The sequence below is a fragment of the Podarcis cretensis genome, assembly GCF_951804945.1.
Source record: "Podarcis cretensis genome assembly, chromosome: 4".
Lineage (NCBI taxonomy): Eukaryota > Metazoa > Chordata > Lepidosauria > Squamata > Lacertidae > Podarcis > Podarcis cretensis.
The window spans coordinates 20,546,235-20,564,556 of NC_137173.1; the positions used below are offsets into that span (position 1 = coordinate 20,546,235).

At 44.3% G+C, this 18,322-nt stretch overlaps 1 protein-coding gene and 1 long non-coding RNA gene across 2 annotated transcripts in view; one reads left to right on the forward strand and one right to left on the reverse strand.

The window, feature by feature from the left end:
* Window positions 1-18,322, forward strand: part of LOC307215215 — a 134,533-nt gene that overhangs the window by 98,520 nt on the left and 17,691 nt on the right. The gene's annotated exons all lie outside the window — the stretch shown is intronic.
* On the reverse strand, window positions 3,944-16,965 carry LOC307214857 (interstitial collagenase-like). Its single transcript, XM_079973910.1, has 10 exons — window positions 16,781-16,965; window positions 15,425-15,669; window positions 14,083-14,231; window positions 13,842-13,970; window positions 11,682-11,843; window positions 9,962-10,073; window positions 9,291-9,421; window positions 7,157-7,316; window positions 4,786-4,889; window positions 3,944-4,294 (listed from the first exon to the last, which is right to left on the reverse strand). Exons 1-10 carry the CDS (start codon window positions 16,898-16,900, stop codon window positions 4,191-4,193), a joined length of 1,416 nt encoding a protein of 471 aa, XP_079830036.1. The 5' UTR covers window positions 16,901-16,965; the 3' UTR covers window positions 3,944-4,190.

Genomic DNA, 18,322 nt, shown 5'->3' on the forward strand with positions numbered 1-18,322 from the left:
CCTAAAGATATGTAATGAAGGCACCAGGTGAGCTTCCTCAGGGAGTCTAATCCACAAATGGAAAGCCACAGCTTAAAATGCCTCTTCCCATGTTGCCACCCTGCAGACCTCTTGTTGGAAAGGCCCCTCTAGAACATTACAAAAAGTACGTCTTATTATATCATATTATACTGGCCTTTAAGTGCATAAGAACATTGTGTTTGCCCGTGAACATTTTCAGACTAAAAGTGCTCTGAAATATATGTGTTTGTGTGTGTTCCCTGATCCTATGGCAGCTCTTGCTACAGTGTCATCATATTTTGTTAGGGTTTCTGGGCTTGGCCCTGGCCAGCCTTTCATTCTCCACTGGTTCTTCCATAAGAGCATAAGGAGAACCTGCCAGATCAGGCCTATGGTCTATCTAGTCTAGCATCCTGTTCTCACAACAGCCAACCAGATGCTTGTGGGAAACCAAGCAGAAAATGAGCACAACAGCCCTGTGTTCCCTTGCAACTGGTGCTGAGAAGCATTATTGCCTCCAGCCACAGAGGCAGAGCATAGCCACCATGACTTGTAGTGACTGATAGCCTTCTCTTCCATGAAGACTCCTCCTCTGCTTTTCTCTTCTCAAGGTAGGTATCCGCTCTTGCAATTTTTCATTAGTTTCAGGTCACCAAAGAGGCATGTTGAAAAGCACATAGCCTCAAGAGGAGGTGTGCGCTCCATACTGATGTTTATCCCACAGTGGAAACTGGCAAAGAATGTAAGCCACTGACATGGAGCGATGTCATAATTGCTGCTTGTAAACGAGATAAGATTACACATCAGTGCTTCGTGTTGTGACATCGCCTTCCTACTGAAATGCGGAAAGACACAATTCACGTTACCAAATTCCCTCCCGCACTGTTCTTCCTTCTTATTCTCTCCCTCTGCCCGCAGGTTCTTTTCTAAGAAGCTGAGTCAGTCTCCAAATCTGCCTGGAAATGAACCTAACCGGGAGATCAGGGTCCTGGGAGAGCATTTGCAAAGTAGATCTAGTGGATATAGGAGATGTGGGGCCTCCATTGCCCACCTTCAAATGGTCCCCTGTAAGCATCTCCTATGCCTCACATTTCCATTATTTTAAGAATTGCTGGACTGGGACTGAGCAATGTCTTCATCTACACACACCCCCGGGCTGTTTGGTCAAACATATGAAATCCTTTGTGGGTGTGGGTGAATTTTTAGTGCTCAGTTGGAACACCTGAAATTCATGATTTGCCCATGGGTTTCCTCTTCCCCTTTCCCCCTTCCCTTTCCCATGCAGTCCAGCTACAAATTATGTTCTGCTTGTTATCTGCAGCCGAGAAAGGACCCCTTAGGATAGCCAGTGTGGTGTAGTGGTTAAGAGCGGTGGACTCGTAATCTGGTGAACCGGGTTCACTTCCCCGCTCCTTCACATGCAGCTGCTGGGTGACCTTGGGCTAGTCACACTTCTCTGAAGTCTCTCAGCCTCACTCACCTCACAGAGTGTTTGTTGTGGGGGAGGAAGGGAAAGGAGATTCTTAGCCGCTTTGAGACTCGTTCAGGTAGTGATAAAGCGATAAAGCGGGATATCAAATCCAAACAACTCCTCCTCCTCCTCCTCCTCCTCTCCTCCTCCTCCCTCTTACCTGCCTCTTTAAGGTAATGATTTTTAACACACACCCCTCCCTGAGACGTTGGAAGCAGAGTGAGAAACCCAATTTGAATCTGGTTATGTACAAAAGGAGCTTTACTAGATCTGAATTGGATCCACCCTATTCTAGGGCTGCCATACAATCGGTATCTCCTGGACATAGCCAGGATTCGTCCATCAAAAATGGCGTCTGGGTGGAATTTTCGGAAATCGGTTTAAATGTGCGGGAAAACCTGGGTGTATGGTAGACCATATTGGAAGTGTTGATTTTTGGGGGCAAATTTCCATTACAAATAGCTTAAAAGCTTCATTTTGCGAGGAGATTTTCACTTTTTGAAATATGGCAACCCTACTCCATTCCTGAGAGGTAAATTCACATTCCGGCTTTCCCCCGTCAAATGTTTGTCCCTCTACCCTGAACTTCAAAACGATGTTGTTGTTTGTTATAGTAATTTTATATGCCAAAAAAAAAAAAAAAAGGTTTGGCAGGTAATTTTTTAAAAAAGAGTTATCAGGATCTGAACACACACACAAACATATGGCTGTGTGTGCAGTCTGGGATTACCAAGTGCTGTCCCGGGTTGAATGGCATGCGCCATACACAACCATGGTGCACTTTGGGGAAACCAATCCTTTGTACCCCATCGCTCCTTCTGGCCGCCCAGTGAGATAGAGCAGCTAAACTGGAGAGTGTTTTATGACTGGTTCATCTCCCTTCTCCCAGAGCCTCTGGGTCTGTGGAAAATGGGTATATTAAATAGTACTTTGATAATAGGGAGAGTTCAGCCAACAATTCATGAAGGCCGCTGAAGAAGAAAACTATGTGTGTGGGGATGACCATGTGTTAATTTGTGCCAGTTAACCATGCTGTCTTTTTCAGTATGAGGAATCAACCCTGAACATAGTTCAAGGGTGCCCAAACTTTTTTGAAAGAGGGCCAGATTTGATGACGTGAACATGCTTGAGGGCCTACCAAAGTTGTTGAGCGTTTTTAACCCCAGGACATATATTCTGACATAGTTAGAATAAGAAACAGCAGGGCAGTTGCATGGGGAGTCTCTCTCACCAGCAAATATCCACAGGTTGTCCTCAAACTGTAGGCCTTAAGGAGAAAGGCTTCAAGAAGGAGATGGCCTTGATCAAACTGGAGAAAAATGTGGGTCTCGCTCCATTGGTGTCCCAGATTTCTCCACCTTTATATGTAGGGTTGTTGGTTTTTGATTCTGCAACTCTGGATTCTGGACTCTGCAAGAATGGAGAAACCCCACATTTAAAGGAGGAAACAATGGGATGAAGAGAAAGTCATATGGATACTTCTACATCAATGGGGAGACAGGCAGGTGTGAACCCACATTTTGCTCAGTTCTGGAGAAGCCTGATGTATCCTGCAGTCACACAAATTTCTTCTAATAAGTATGTTTTTGTATGCAGTTTGGACAAACATGCACATTTCCACCTGTATGCGAATTCTTTTTTTGCACACTTTACCCCAGTGTATGCATTTTTGTACACATTACTTGGTTGGAGAACTGTGTTGCAAAATCCAGAGAACTGTGAGTTTCACAAAGTGCAAATTAGGTAGGTTCCTCTTTAAATGTGAACTGAATTGAATTTATCCCCCATCTCTATGACCACATAACACTGGTCTTGAAAGACCTACACTGGCTCCCAGTACGTTTCCGAGCAGAAGGAAGGAGCATCACCACCCCCATCGTTCTGCCCGGACACTGAGGTCCAGCGCTGAGGGCCTTCTGGTGGTTCCCTCACTGCGAGAAGCCAAGTTACAGAGAACCAGGCAGAGGGCCTTCTCAGTAGTGGCATCCACCCTGTGGAATGCCCTCCCACCAGATGTCAAAGAGAACAACAACTACCAGACTTTTAGAAGACAACTGAAGGCATCCCTGTTTAGGGAAGCTTTTATTGTTTAATAGACTATTGTTTTTTAATATTCTGTTGGAAGCTGCCCAGAGTGGTTGGGGAAACCCAGCCAGATGGGCAGGGTATAAATAAATTATTATTATTATTATTATTATTATTATTATTATTATTATTATTATTTCACGAGTGAATGAGCCATCAAAGAGATAACACTACAGATGACAATTCCATACTGAGTTATCCGGTGATGATCAAGTGATGACCAATCCAGTGAGGCACATAAATATGTGAATCAGATCAAAGAGTTGCAAAAGGGTGAACTTCTTCCTCTCTGACTTCAGAAAGTTAGCACTGGTTTTAGTAGGTTGGTTGTGAATCTATATGTGGTGTTCGGTTCAGAAAATCACAAAGGAAACACACACAGTGATGTTCCTCATAACAAGTCTTTTATAGAAGAAGCAGAGTCAAATCTGTTACAACACAGTGGATTGCATAAGCACATTTAGGGCACGTTTTACTCAGCCAAAATTTCTGTACGTTTGGGTGAGAAGATAATTCCACGTGCCATTGTTGAGTCATCAGTTGACAGTAGATAATGGAGGAATTGCTGTTTATAAATTAAGGTTAGGCACAACAGGAGTGCTAACTAATAATTAGAAAGCACTCGTTAAATGTTTTAACAGTTCAGCCAGCTGTTGCTCTTTCGAATGGGCGGAACAACGCTTTTACTCCGAGGATCAAACTGAGTCACCCGTCTTCCCCGGAAGAAATAGATGTACCCTAAAAAAGGAGAAAAGAGATAGGGATAAATGAAAAAGCGGGATAACAAATCTCTTTCAGAAGAAGTGAGCTGTGCTTGCAAAGGAAAGAAAAAAAAAAGAAAGTTATGATTTCATGACTGTATCGAAGTTCAGGCAAAATTGTAAAATTGGAGAAAGTCCAGTCTTAGGGTATTCTACAATGGTTCCTGCTGTTATTAAATTAATGTAGTGCTTAATGCCTGAATCGGCAGCTGAGTAAGTATGAGGTTGCCAAAGTAGAAATCACTAAAAATGTCCAGGAAAATCTGGACGTCGGCAGTGATTTTACCCAAAAAAGCTCAACCAACTTTAAAATATGCATCAAAACAAATCCATTAAAACAACACAGCAATTAATACATTTTAATAACACAATATATGAGATCCTAGACTATTCTTTAAGCCATGCTGAATTCCAGGTGAATCTTATTTCTACAATTAAAAAAAGGCACCAATTTATTCCTTTACTTACCATTTTGCTGTATAGCAGCATCAATCTTTTTGCCAACTCCTTTGAAATCTTGGGCTATCAGCCTTGGGTAACCTGTTTCCATGGTTTGTCTAATTTCATCATACCTGATCAAAGACAAGCATTCTTACTTGAAGCTAAAACAACCTTTAGCATAGGTTTTATTCACAATTCACGGAAATATGAAGCTAATGAAATTTCTCATTTCTATAAACAAGGCCATCAACTGGATTGACGGAAAGAACCCTTAAAAAATGGGACGACGTACAAAAATAATATATCGGAAAACATTGTGACTATGAAAATAGGCTATGATTCCCAGCACCCTTAGCAAACTATATTTCCTGGGATTCTTTGGGGGGAATCAAACTCAGCAGTGGCCAGAGGATTGGAGAAGATCAGTCTACATCCCAATCCCAAAGAAGGGAAGTGCCAAAGAATGCTCCAACTACCGCACAATTGCACTCATTTCACACGCTAGCAAGGTTATGCTCAAAATTCTACAAGGCAGGCTTAAGCAGTATGTGGACCGAGAACTCCCAGAAGTGCAAGCTGGATTTCGAAGGGGCAGAGGAAGCAGAGACCAAATTGCTAACATGCGCAGGATTATGGAGAAAGCTAGAGAGTTCCAGAAAAACATCTACTTCTGTTTCATTGACTACGCAAAAGCATTTGACTGTGTCGACCACAGCAAACTATGGCAAGTTCTTTAAAAAATGGGAGTGCCTGATTACCTCATCTGTCTCCTGAGAAATCTCTACGTGGGACAAGAAGCTACAGTTGGAACTAGATATGGAACAACTGATTGGTTCAAAATTGGGAAAGGAGTACGACAAGGCTGTATATTGTCTCTCTGCTTATTTAACTTATATGCAGAATTCATCATGTGAAAGGCTGGACTAGATGAATCCCAAACCGGAATTAAGATTGCCAGAAGAAATATCAACAACCTCAGATATGCAGATGACACAACCTTGATGGTAGAAACTGAGGAGGAATTAAAGAACCTTTTAATGAAGGTGAAAGAGGAGAGTGCAAAATATGGTCTGAAGCTCAACATCAAAAAAATGAAGATCATGGCCACTGGTCCCATCACCTTCTGGCAAATTGAAGGGCAAGAAATGGAGGCAGTGAGAGATTTTACTTTCTTGGGCTCCATGATCACTGCAGATGGAGACGCCTGCTCCTTGGGAGAAAGGTGATGACAAACCTAGACAGCATTTTAAAAAGCAGAGACATCAACTTGCCAACAAAGGTCCGTATAGTTAAAGCCATGGTTTTCCCAGTAGTGATGTATGGAAGTGAGAGCTGGACCATAAAGAAGGCTGATCGCCGAAGAATTGATACTTTTGAATTATGGTGCTGGAGGAGACTCTTGAGAGTCCCATGGACTGCAAGAAGATCAAACCTATCCATTCTGAAGGAAATCAGCCCTGAGTGCTCACTGGAAGGACAGATCCTGAAGCTGAGGCTCCAGTACTTTGGCCATCTCATGAGAAGAGAAGACTCCCTGAAAAAGACCCGGATGTTGGGAAAGATGGAGGGCACAAGGAGAAGGGGATGGCAGAGGACGAGATGGTTGGACAGTGTTCTCAAAGCCATGAACAAAGCTACCAGCATGAGTTTGATGAAACTGCGGGAGGGAGTGGAAGACAGAAGTGCCTGGCGTGCTCTGGTCCATGGGGTTACGAAGAGTCGGACACGACTAAACTACTAAATAACAAACAACAACAGCATCATGTGTTTTACATGTGTTTTAAATATATGGCATGTATGTAGCCTCTATTGCTTCCTCTTGAATACTAGGATATGTTCTCACAGATCGAATCTGTAACCTTGGGTTTCTTCAATGAAAGCGAGAAAAAATATATATGTAAGTAAATTAATATATAGTGGCCACACTTTAAGAGTGACACATTAGGAAAAGAGAGTTTTCTGTTTGTATTTTTAAGCAGACCCCAACCTAATTTGTACATCCTGGACTGATATACAGATCTGAATATTGTTATCCTTCATATTTCACACTTCTCCAAATTTTTCAATAGTTTCAGCTCAAAAAAATGCATAAAAATGCATGTTTTAGGACAAAATGGGGTTAGAAAAGTGTACACTGAAATTCCCATTTCTACAATTTGTTTTAAATCCATAAATAAATTTGTGTGTTATTATATGCATTTAATAGGCATTTTGTGATAAAATACATATTTTAGTTTGCAGTTGAATATTTTTTGTATCTATGCATTTTTTAAAAAAATCACAGCCAGGTGTGGAAATGGGACAGGACAGACTTATGAATAAATGTTGGCAAAATCGACCAGACTGAAAACAGACTGTTCCATCCCTCATTTGGAACTTCAGAATAGTCAAGCCATACCTCCAATACTTCTCATTTACAAAGAAATATGTCTTCCCAGATCCTGGATCGCTAAATGCGGCATCAATTCTCTTCACAGTATTTGGGAAGCCCAGCTGGTAGATGCTCTTAGGGTAGCCGGATTCAATGGTATATCCATTTAGAGCCCAATATTTGTTTCCTGGGGGAAAAAGAGAGGGGGATAACATTCCATGTAATTCAAGGAAAACAGTTTTGTTTAAATAAAATTTTTTTATAGGGAAACCGTTTTATGTTAGATGCCTCAGGAAGGTTTGATAGAGAGTTGGGGTATATAAATATTTTAAGAATGAATGAATTAATGGTTACTGCTGGCTATGCTCATGTGATTGTATCCAAAGTGGCTTGGTATTAAAAGGTGATCTGAAGATCGAGTGCTAAATTATTGCTTTCTCCCTGTGTGAGAGAGATTGCATGGACTCTTCTGTCCTACTAAGCAGATGTGGCAAATATTAGAGGTTACCGCCCACACACTTCTGCTGCGCTTTTGTGCTTGTGTGGTGGCACCTCGGTAAAACCACTTCTCACTGTTTGTAGCAGAGTTTTCCCTGGAGACAGAGGACAAGAAGAGGAGTCATACTCAAATTCACAGTCAAGAGCTTGACTGGCTGCACAAGCATTTTCTGTTACTATTACAGTGGTACCTCGGGTCAAGTACTTAATTCGTTCCGGAGGTCTGTTCTTAACCTGAAGCGCTTCTTAACTTGAAGCACCACTTTAGCTAATGGGGCCTCCCGCTGCTGCCGTGCTGCTGGAGCACGATTTCTGTTCTCATCCTGAAGCAAAGGTCTTAACCCAAGGTACTTTTTCTGGGTTAGCGGAGTCTGTAACCTGAAGCGTATGTACGGTAACTTGAAGGGTATGTAACCCGAGGGACCACTGTATATACAAACTATTTACATTCCTTCTTTATCTCTCCAGCACGGTATAATCTCAATCCAGTAATTAACAATCCTGACACAGCAAAACTCACAGTATCAGCAGCACACATTGTCTTACTTCCAAACTTGTTGTCAGAATGTGTGCTGACAGCATGTGTGTATGTGTGTGTGTGTGCTTTCCTTGTGCGAAAATTGCAGCCTGCAACTTCCTCCATCTGACACCAATTGAGCCTACAGTGCCACTCCTACACACTAAAGAAAATTCTGGAACCCTCTTTAAAGCTTCCAGGAACTTTTATCTGCTTAAATAATGTTTTCCTAACAGCAAAACACTCCAACCCCCTGCCTTACACTGGGCTTGGAAAGGGCCCTTTATTTGGTTCAAAGGAACACAGGGGTAGATATTGCCTTTCTTCTCAGTGGTGGATGAAGACAAACAGCAGCTATTTAACCTCCCTAAAATGCAGATACAAACACCACGCAAGTGAAACATGTAACTCCTGACTGGAATGTGCAATGGTTCATCCCCCAAAAGTATTGTACTGTTCGAAAAGGTTTTGGGGAATGCTAGCTTTGATAGATGGAAGAAGCTAGTATTACAAAAACGATGGCCTTCCTAGCTTCCATTCTGCAATGCCGCTGAGAGTGTGTGAAACCTTTGCTAAGCCTTGGCTAAGTCTGAAGGACAGCAATGTGGCAGAACTTAGAACGTGAAGTCCAAATTCTATGAGCGAGTTTCGCTTGGTCAGTCTGCAATATTACTTGGGGTTCAGTTCCACAGAACCCAACAGAACTTACTTCAGGTAAGTATACGGTACGTAGGATAAGGCAGCCAGTTAAATAAATACTGCCTACATACCCTAGACTTTCACATAGCACCCTGAAGTGGCCATGCTGGCTGAGGAACACTGACCAAATGCATTTCAGTACAGTGGTACCTCAGGTTATGTACTTAATTCGTTCCGGAAGTTCGTACTTAACCTGAAACTGTTCTTAACCTGAAGCACCACTTTAGCTAATGGGGCCTCCTGCTGCTGCCACGCCGCTGGAGCCCGATTTCTGTTTTCATCCTGAAGCAAAGTTCTTAACCTGAGGTACTATTTCGGGGTTAGCGGAGTCTGTAACCTGAAGCGTATGTAACCTGAAGCGTATGTAGCCTGAGGTAGCACTGTACTTATTCTGCAGCATAAACTAGTCCCAGCAATTTTGCAAGGGAATCGAAGTTCGCCACTCACCTTTAAAAACAATGAAGTTATCAGTTTCATAATTTTCATAGGCGGCTTGTATTCCAGATGGCAGATCCGGCCAGAAGGTACCGATGAATTCGAGCTGAACACCTGACTGGAAGTGTTTGCGCCATAAATACCTAATTTGAAAACGTTGATGGAAAGATGTGAGTGGCATCTCCAAAGAGAAAGACTCCAGTCTCAAACCCCAGAGAGCTAGTTAATGTGGACAATACTGAACTACGTGGTCCAGGGCTCTGACTTCAGTCTGATGCCTTTCTCTGCATTCTATGATTGCATAATTCTATGATTCTGTTTTTGTGACAAAATGGTGGAATGAATCCAGACTATTAGCCTGATTTTGTGAGTTGTGGGGTGAAGCCACCATAGACTGATCTGTCATCTGTCTGTCTGTGTAAGAGAGAGTCACACAACACTGAATTGTTCCATCATGGCACATACAATTGAACCGATAGGTATGTGGTGTTGCTGTTTTTAATGTCATTTGTTTATGGCTTCTTATGGCTCATTTTGTTTTTACCTCGCCTCAAAATGCAGGGCCGAGAGTCTGAGCGCATGCTTTGGTACAGGTGGGGTGCTGGAGCAAGGCATTAGAGATGCAAGTCCTGTTTGGAGATGGAAATTTTGTTCAAATTGTTGTTTTTAAGAAAGCAACTTACCTGCCCTTAAAGAACAACATTTCTCCACGTAAGGTGGTGACAGCATCAAAAGTGGTGCTGGGAGCACAAGCTTCTGGTGTTTTGGGTCCTTTGACTGGGATATCGGGTTTTCCTAAATGGAAAGAAAAATAAAGGAAGCCTCACGTCAAGTGGATAATTTAAGCAATCTTAAGCATGTGGAAATACAATAAATAAGTAATTAAGTAATTAAGCAAACAAGCAAGCAAGCAAGGTGATGTTCAGAGCAGCAGAATTCAGTGAAGGTTAAATTAAAAATAGTACCTTTTGCTACAATGTAAATATTTTTTATTTGATTGTTGCAAAGCAAGTCTCATTTTGATGCAACAAGGCATATTTCAGATGTGGGCCCAATCTGTCAGAGATCTATGCAGACCATATTGAAATGAAGGGGACCTATGGCAAAGCACCTCTGAATTGCATTCCATTTCCCTTGAAAGGTGCATCCATATTCCAGTAGGTTGTGGTCCACCCATCAGCTTTATTTATTTATTTAAAATCCATCAGCTTTATTTATTTATTTAAAATATGTTCGCATCCACCCTTCATCAAACACCCCAGGGGCGATTTATGGAAGGGTGAATGAAATTAACTCATGCAACATATAGATCCAATTTTAAACCATCACTGACCCAAAGAATGGCAAAATTCAAGGTTGTTGTTTTTTAACCCCTCACAAAAAAGATTTTAAAAAACATAGCACAATTCCAAAACTCAAAAGCCTATGTGCCTACAAAAATCTTCATGCAGCACCGAGAAACTTGAAGCGTTGGCAGCAAATGTGCCCCCATGCCAGAAGTCATTCCAAAACAAGAGCGGGAAAGGCCTTCTCCTTTGTAGAAGCACAACATCAAGACAGATGAATGGCCACCTGTCATGGATGCTTTCCCTGAGATTCCTGCATTGCAAAGTGTTGGACTAGATGGCCCTTGGATCCCTTCCAGTGTGGTGTAGTGGTTAAGAGCAGAAGACTCATAATCTGGTGAACCGGGTTCGCTTCCCCGCTCCTCCACATGCAGCTGCTGGGTGACCTTGGGCCAGTCACACTTCTCTGAAGTCTCTCAGCCCCACTCACCTCTCAGAGTGTTTGTTGTGGGGGAGGAAGGGAAAGGAGAATGTTAGCCGCTTTGAGACTCCTTAGGGTAGTGATAAAGCGGGATATCAAATCCAAACTCTTCTTCTTCTTCTTCTGACTCTACAATTTTATGATTCGATTATTCTTCCCTCTTTTGCAGAGAGAATTATGTCACACTTTCACAAAGCAGAGCAGCAGTGCCTCTCCAGAAGACCAGAAGACAGGGATGGGGAACCTCAGTCCTGAAGGCCAAACACAGCCTTCCAGCCCACTCTTGGGACTCCCCCCCCCCACAAGCTACACCCCTTCCAAGCCACCTCCTCTCTCCCTAGACCAGAACCTCCTCTGAGATTGCGTCACATCCTTCTTGAGCAACAGGAACTCATGCTTGCCAAGATGAGAAGATAGAGAGGATCAATTCTACTTCACCAAGTGAAAATTTACATTCTTTCACCTCTGGCCACCAATGCCATGCTGCCCCCCCAAAAAAGGTTGCCAAGAAGGAAATGTCATTCTTGGAGTGGCAAATGTTCCCCACTCCCATCTTAAGGTACGGTCAGGCAAAACCAATTCCTTTGTTTAAGAACACATGCGTTTCAACTTTATGGTGATTTCTCTTAGCCTTACCATAGAGGGTTTGGATGCCATCAATATCGTCCTGGTTGAGCTGAAATGTGCGGGGGTCCGAGTATGTGTAGGAGGGGTACATCAGTGCCCCCTGGTCAGTGGAGTGAGACAGACCCAGAGCATGTCCGATCTCATGGGCAGCGACGATGAACAAGTTGTGCCCTGAAAAGGAGGTCATAGTTCCATTAGGGGGGAAACTAGTAGAAAAAGGGTCAGAATATAGACTCCAGGCATGCTTTCACTAGGGGCTGATGCTCAGAGGATGAGTGCAGGCTCTGCATATCAGGGTTGCAGAATGTGACCCAGCCACTGTGGTCTAGTGGCTAGAGCGGTGTTTCCCAACCCTGGGATCTCCAGCTTTTTCCAGACTACAATTCCCATCATCTCTGACCACTGGTCCTGCTAGCTAGGGATGATGGGACCTGTAGTCCAAAACAGCTGGAGGTTGTTGGGAAACTCTGGGCTTGTGTCGGACCAGGACCTGGGAGACCCAAGTTCAAATGCCCACTTGGCCAGGAAGCTCACTGATAGGCTGATGGGAGTTGGAGTCCTTAGGCCAGTCACCCCAACCCAGGTCACTTTGGGTATTAAATGAGGAGGGGGAGATTCGCGTAAAGTACCTTGAGCTCCTTGCAGAAAAATAAAGGAAGGAAGGAAGGAAGGAAGGAAGGAAGGAAGGAAGGAAGGAAGGAAGGACAGGTTAAGCTACATTTAACACGTCTGGCTTCCCCAGTGAGGTGGGCACTGCTCAGGATTGGGACCACGATGCATAGAGATGCTTTTTGACCCTTTCCCTGCTCCACAGTCCTGATGAAAATCACTCCACCCCCTTGCTATTTGGCAGAAGAGGGAATCTCCTCAGCTGCATGTGGAGGAGCGGAGACGCGAACCCGGTTCCCCAGATTACAAGACTAGCGCTCTTAACCACTACACCACACTGGAGGAAGGGCGGTGGATGCATTTAATAAATAAATAAATAAATAAATAAATAAATAAATAAATAAATATTGTGTTTGATCCAAAGGAAAATTTGATTGTAGGGCAGTTTACAGGGAGGAAATATTCATCAGAATGCTGGGGGTGGGATGGGGTAAGTGGGGAACTTTAATTTCCAGCATGCCCCAGCACTAATCCTGATATCCCTCTGGGGGTTTGTTTTTAGGCAGAAGGAAAAGCCAAGTCCTGCACACGTTACATTCACGAATGCATTTAACATTGTATGTTATTTAGCCTCAAGTCCTAGTGGGATGTGAATTAGTGCGGCTAAGTCCTGTTTGCATTGTTTTCAATGGGACTCTCACTGCTGCGGATAGGTAAGTTGCATAGGAGGGAAAGGGCTGGGCTAGAGCCTCAGTGTGATGACCTGGGATTCGGACTCAGATGCTGAACCTGAGGGATCCCAGCCTGCACAGGATTCCCCACTTCCAGAACCAGCTGAGCTGGAGCTGGGGCCTGAGCCTGAAGGGTCCTCACCTGTGCTGGATCCTCAGGTGCAGGCAACAGCTGAGTCTGCTCTGGCTCCTGAGGTGATGGAGGACCCATTGCCTGCTGGTGCTCCACTCTCAGCCCCGTCAGAGGAAGCTGAGGTTGCCTCTGGGTCCGGTAACCCTCCAGCCTCTCCTGAGCTGCAGAGGCTCAGGGCAGAGAGGCGGAGGGAACTAAGTTCCCGCAGGAGGAGTGCTCGCCTCCAGGCCAGGAGGGGCGAGTCACCAGAGGATAGGGGCCACTCTATGCCTCAGGGCAGATAAAAGCTAGCTAGCCTCAGTGCCAAATTGCGGGAGCAACATTGTTGGTTGCTAGTTCCTGCCTAAACCCTGTCCTGCTTTCCTGCCAGAGCTCCTGACACACCCTGGCTTCCTGCTTGCAAGCCTGTTCCTGACTTCACCCGACTTCCTGCCCTGCACCCAGCTTCAGCTACTATGGACTGCCTCCATTTGCACCTATGTTGCTGCTCTCATTCATAGAAATGCTTTATGTAGTGAAGAGTTCAGAATGAGGACACACCGTGCTCTGGAAGGATATCATCTGTTCCACCAATCATCTTTGCCTGCCTTCGGGGACCTAGCATAAACCAGTTGCTTATATCCTTGCGTCACCTATGTGCTGCGTTGTCTTTTTATACAGTTCAGTGCTGAGAAAGGAAGTGTTGTAAAATGGTACCTTGTGGGCCGCCTGCGGTCCAGGTTTCATCCTCATCAAAATGGACATCTCCTCCAATGTTGCTCCCTGGCTGAAAGGCATGTGCGAGTGTCCCACCAGGCCCATCGAAAGGAGAATTATCATAGTGGTCTGAATATAAAACAATACATTATTATTGTTATTATTATTGTTATTGTTGTTATTGTTGTTGTTGTTATTAAATTGGACATATGGTGACTTTGTTCTTGCACTGTACGGTTACCTCCACGTTGAAAAGAGAGCTCTATATCTCCCACTTTATCCGTGACTCTTTTGAATTCCAAGGGTGCTGCCTTGCTCCAAACTTTAAATGCTGCCTCGATTGCCTTCTCCACATAGAATTCGTGCATATCTGGAGTATAGCTTACAATCCTTTCAAAACAAAAAACAAAAATAAGGTGCTAGGTCATTCCTTTAGGCCAGTGTTTCCCAAATGTGGGTCTCCAGCTAATAGCTAGGGATGATGGGAGTTGTAGTCCAAAAACAGCTGGAGACCCAAGTTTGGGAAGCACTGCTTAGGCAACCAGAATATAGAACGAAACGGTATGTTGGACAGACAGACCACAATCCCCAACCAGGTGCCATCCAGTGGTTTCGGATTACAACTCCCATCACCCCTGATCATGCTGTCTGGTACTGATGGGAATTGGAGTCCAGCCACATCTGGAGGGCATCAGATTGGGGAAGGCTGGTGTAGAGACACATTTGAATATATCTTTCCATTTGACTTGTACATCAAAAGAAAGCAAAGCAAATACAAATAGCAGCCCGGTGGATGAATCAAGCGAGTGGAGTCTAGTTATAAACACACACACACACACACACACACACACACACACACTAAGTGCAAAGACATGCCTTTCTACTTTGGCCCCAAGACAGGCATGTCTTTAAAGAAAAAAGAAAAGATTTATCACCTGAGTCTGCTAATTGCATATACTAGGGACATGCAGTGAACACAAGAGTCACCTTGTATCTATACCTGTAGCCTTTGGAAGCATCCCAATCTTTTTTCAAATCCACTCTGTGTCATTTAGATTTGACTCATTATTTGGAACCCAACTTGATCTGTTAATCTGAAGGAGTTTTGTCCCCACTGACTGCAATGATGCATCTAAGAATGGCTGTAACCTTCCCCCGCTTTTCACACAAGTGGATGAAATTTGCAGGCAGCAGAGCCCAAATCTCCCTGATTTGCTGTGTGAGGGAGGGTAAATGCACATCCCTAACACACACACCCCGCTCTCAATTGCAGTGGTAATGTGAGTGAGTGTGTACTTTCATGCATTCACGCTGTTGTTGTTGCGGGGTGTGTGTGTGTAAACCTCGTTGCACAGCTCTCACAACCATGGCCATAGGCTATCATCCTAATACATGTGCTGCAATGGTTCTATGAAAAATCAGGTCTTGCTGAGCCCAGTGAAATCTATAACCTTAGGCATGCTGAACTCTGCATAGAACAGTAGGCAGAATGTCCTAAGTTTACTCCTGAGCAAGTACATTGAGGACTAGAGCATTTCCTTATTGAAGCCGCCCACTCCTAAGGGAAACTCACAAACCTTTACCTGTATGTGATGTTCTTCCTGTCCCATTTGGGCTTCCCTGGGTTGAGGGTGAATTGCTCCACATCAGGGACGCCACACCTGTCCCTTTTCATCATTGCTATTGTTTCGGCATCAATCTTCCCGGTCACTCGTAGCCCGTGAAATTTCTGCATTTTCTTGAGCTTTTCTGTTACAGCGACATCATCATCCATATTGATTGTGGCCACAGCCTCACCTTCAGGGCTGTAGAATTTACTTAAATAGGACTGCGGGGGGGGGGGGGGGGAAGGAGGGAGGGAAGGAGGGAGGGATGGAAAGAGATGCTTTTAGACCCTTTGTGTTTCCAATGTGAGATAAAAATGTGAGATAAACAGAGTGAAGTAATATTCAGCAGCCAATTAAGTCAGGTTGTAGATGTGGAATGGGAGTGGCACACAATCTTGGCCTTTTATGCAGACAACAGAATATTTCCTGATATCACTGGCACATTCTCCTTCCTACTTTTTAAGCCCAGAGACTTATTTTTTAAATGCACAGAAAAAATCCAGGCTAGCTAAATAGGTATGACTCTTAGAATCAACCAATACCTGACTTTTCCAAGTAGTATGTCGATGATGGGAGTGTCAGATGATGTGTAGTGTGTGTGTGTGTGTGTGTGTGTGTGTGTGTGTGTGTGCACTCTACTATTGTGGGTGCTGCAGACCCACCCAAGTAGGTGACGAATCACTGCCAGTGGTCCTTCTGCTGGTGACAACCAATAAGGCCCCCAAATCCCTGATGTCTATCATAAGCATTAGGGGAGGGTTGGATGTAAGGGTAAAATGCCCCCATCACTGGAGGAATGTAAGGTGGCAATCTGTCAGGGATGCTGTTGTTTGCATCTGGCACTCCAGATTGGGCAGCAGGTGGTCAAATGACTGTCAAGACTCCCTTCCAGCTCTATGATTCCATGCACAGAGAGGAAACCGTGTGCATATTGTCCTGAAAGCCTTAGAAGAAGGGCTAGATTTGAACATAAGAAGAGTTTGGATTTTATATCCCGCTTTATCTACCTGAACGAGTCTCAAAGCGGCTAACATTCTCCTTTCCCTTCTTCCCCCACAGCAAACACTCTGTGAGGTGAGTGGGGCTGAGAGACTTCAAAGAAGTGTGACTAGCCCTAGGTCACCCAGCAGCTGCATGTGGAGGAGCAGAGACGTGAACCCGGTTCACCAGATTACAAGTCTACCGCTCTTAACCACTACACCACACTGGCTCTCCATAAAATAGGAGCGCCAAAGAGCCCTCCTTTTTTAATTAGTCCTGGCACGACAACAAGAAGCAATAGCATAGAAAAGTGTGCTTTTGCTCCATGAAACTTTTGAAGCGAATATTTACCTTAACAAGCCTGGTGTTCTCATCCTCGTTGCCTTGACCCAGTAAAGCAGCAAAAGTGGAAGATATAATGATGAGCAGCAGGAATTGAAGAACAAGGAGATTCTTCATCCTTACAGCCATGGTGGTGTCTTCCTTGCCTGCAGAGTAAATGGTTTCCCTTTGTTTGTTTGTATTATTAGCGGGATCTCCCCGATTTATATAGCAGTTCACAACTTCCCTCTGCTCTGACTCATCGTCTGCTACAACATCCTCTGATTAGCAACCGGAGAAGGGCTCATCATTGAGCAATGGTACCATCATGGCTGTTTTCACAATGCCTTAGACTGGGTAATAAAAAAAAAATTAAAAAGAAAAGGGAAGATGTTTTGCTCAGTGTCAGAACATGCTGTGATGATCAGATATTTCTGTTGCATTTTACTCCTCATTTTTCCGGCCAAGGTCATTTTGACTCCTTCTGCATCAGTTTGCATTAAAAAAAAAGAGGTCACCACAGATATTTGACTGCATTTTAACCAACATTTTTCCTAATATGGTTCCTAACATAATGCACGTTTGCACATTATGTTCATTGCAGGTGCATATCACACTTTGACAATGCATTTTTGTGTAGGTTTTCATTGTTGGAGAAACTGCATTGAAGAATTCGGACGAGTACAGATTTTAAAAAACCCCAGTTGCATTTCAGTTTCAGGAGGCATGAATTAGATAAATCCGCATTAAATTCCCCATCCCCCATAGGAAAGTTTAATGACAGGAATTGGCATGTCTCATCTCTCATCTTTGACATAGGGCCGGCACACCCGTGAGGCAAGGTGAAGCAGCTGCCTCAGGCGGCAGGCTCCACAGCGCCAGCCAATTCAGCCTCCAAGGAATGCTTTGCCTGGTTCTCCTGCTGCTGCTGTGGTAGCAGCGATGGCTTTGGTGCACCCCTTGGAGGTTGGATAGGCTGCCTGCTCAGCAGTCCCACCAATGCCATCTCTACAGAGGCCTCTTGGTGAATGGGAGATGCTGCTGGTCTAATCCCAACCATAGGGAGGAGGTGGGGGGGACGGGACTGACCTCTGGAGTCTCGTGGGGTCTGTATCCACACATTATGATCCAGAGTGGGGCCCTTTCCCCTCCACAGCAGCCTTTGATTCCCACTGCAACCATCTGGTAAAGCTGATTTGATTCCACCCCTTGTTCCTGATGTGGATCTTCACTCATCCCTTCTTCCCTGGGGACCCCACACCATTTTGTGGGTAGCCTCAGGTGCCAAAATGTCATGGGCCAGCCCTGCTTTAACATGCTTGCTTTCTATGTGCAGAGAAAGCAAGAAGCATCAATGCATATGATCTGGCTGCAACTGCGGCCTGCAACAAAACGCTGCTGTGCCGAGGCGTCCTTCATGATATTCCTTCCACCTGCCTACAACAGTACCTCAGGTTAAGTACTTAATTCATTCCGCAGGTCCATTCTTAACCTGAAACTTTTCTTAACCTGAAGCACCACTTTAGCTAATGGGGCCTCCCGCTGCCACCACGCCGCCAGAGCACGATTTCT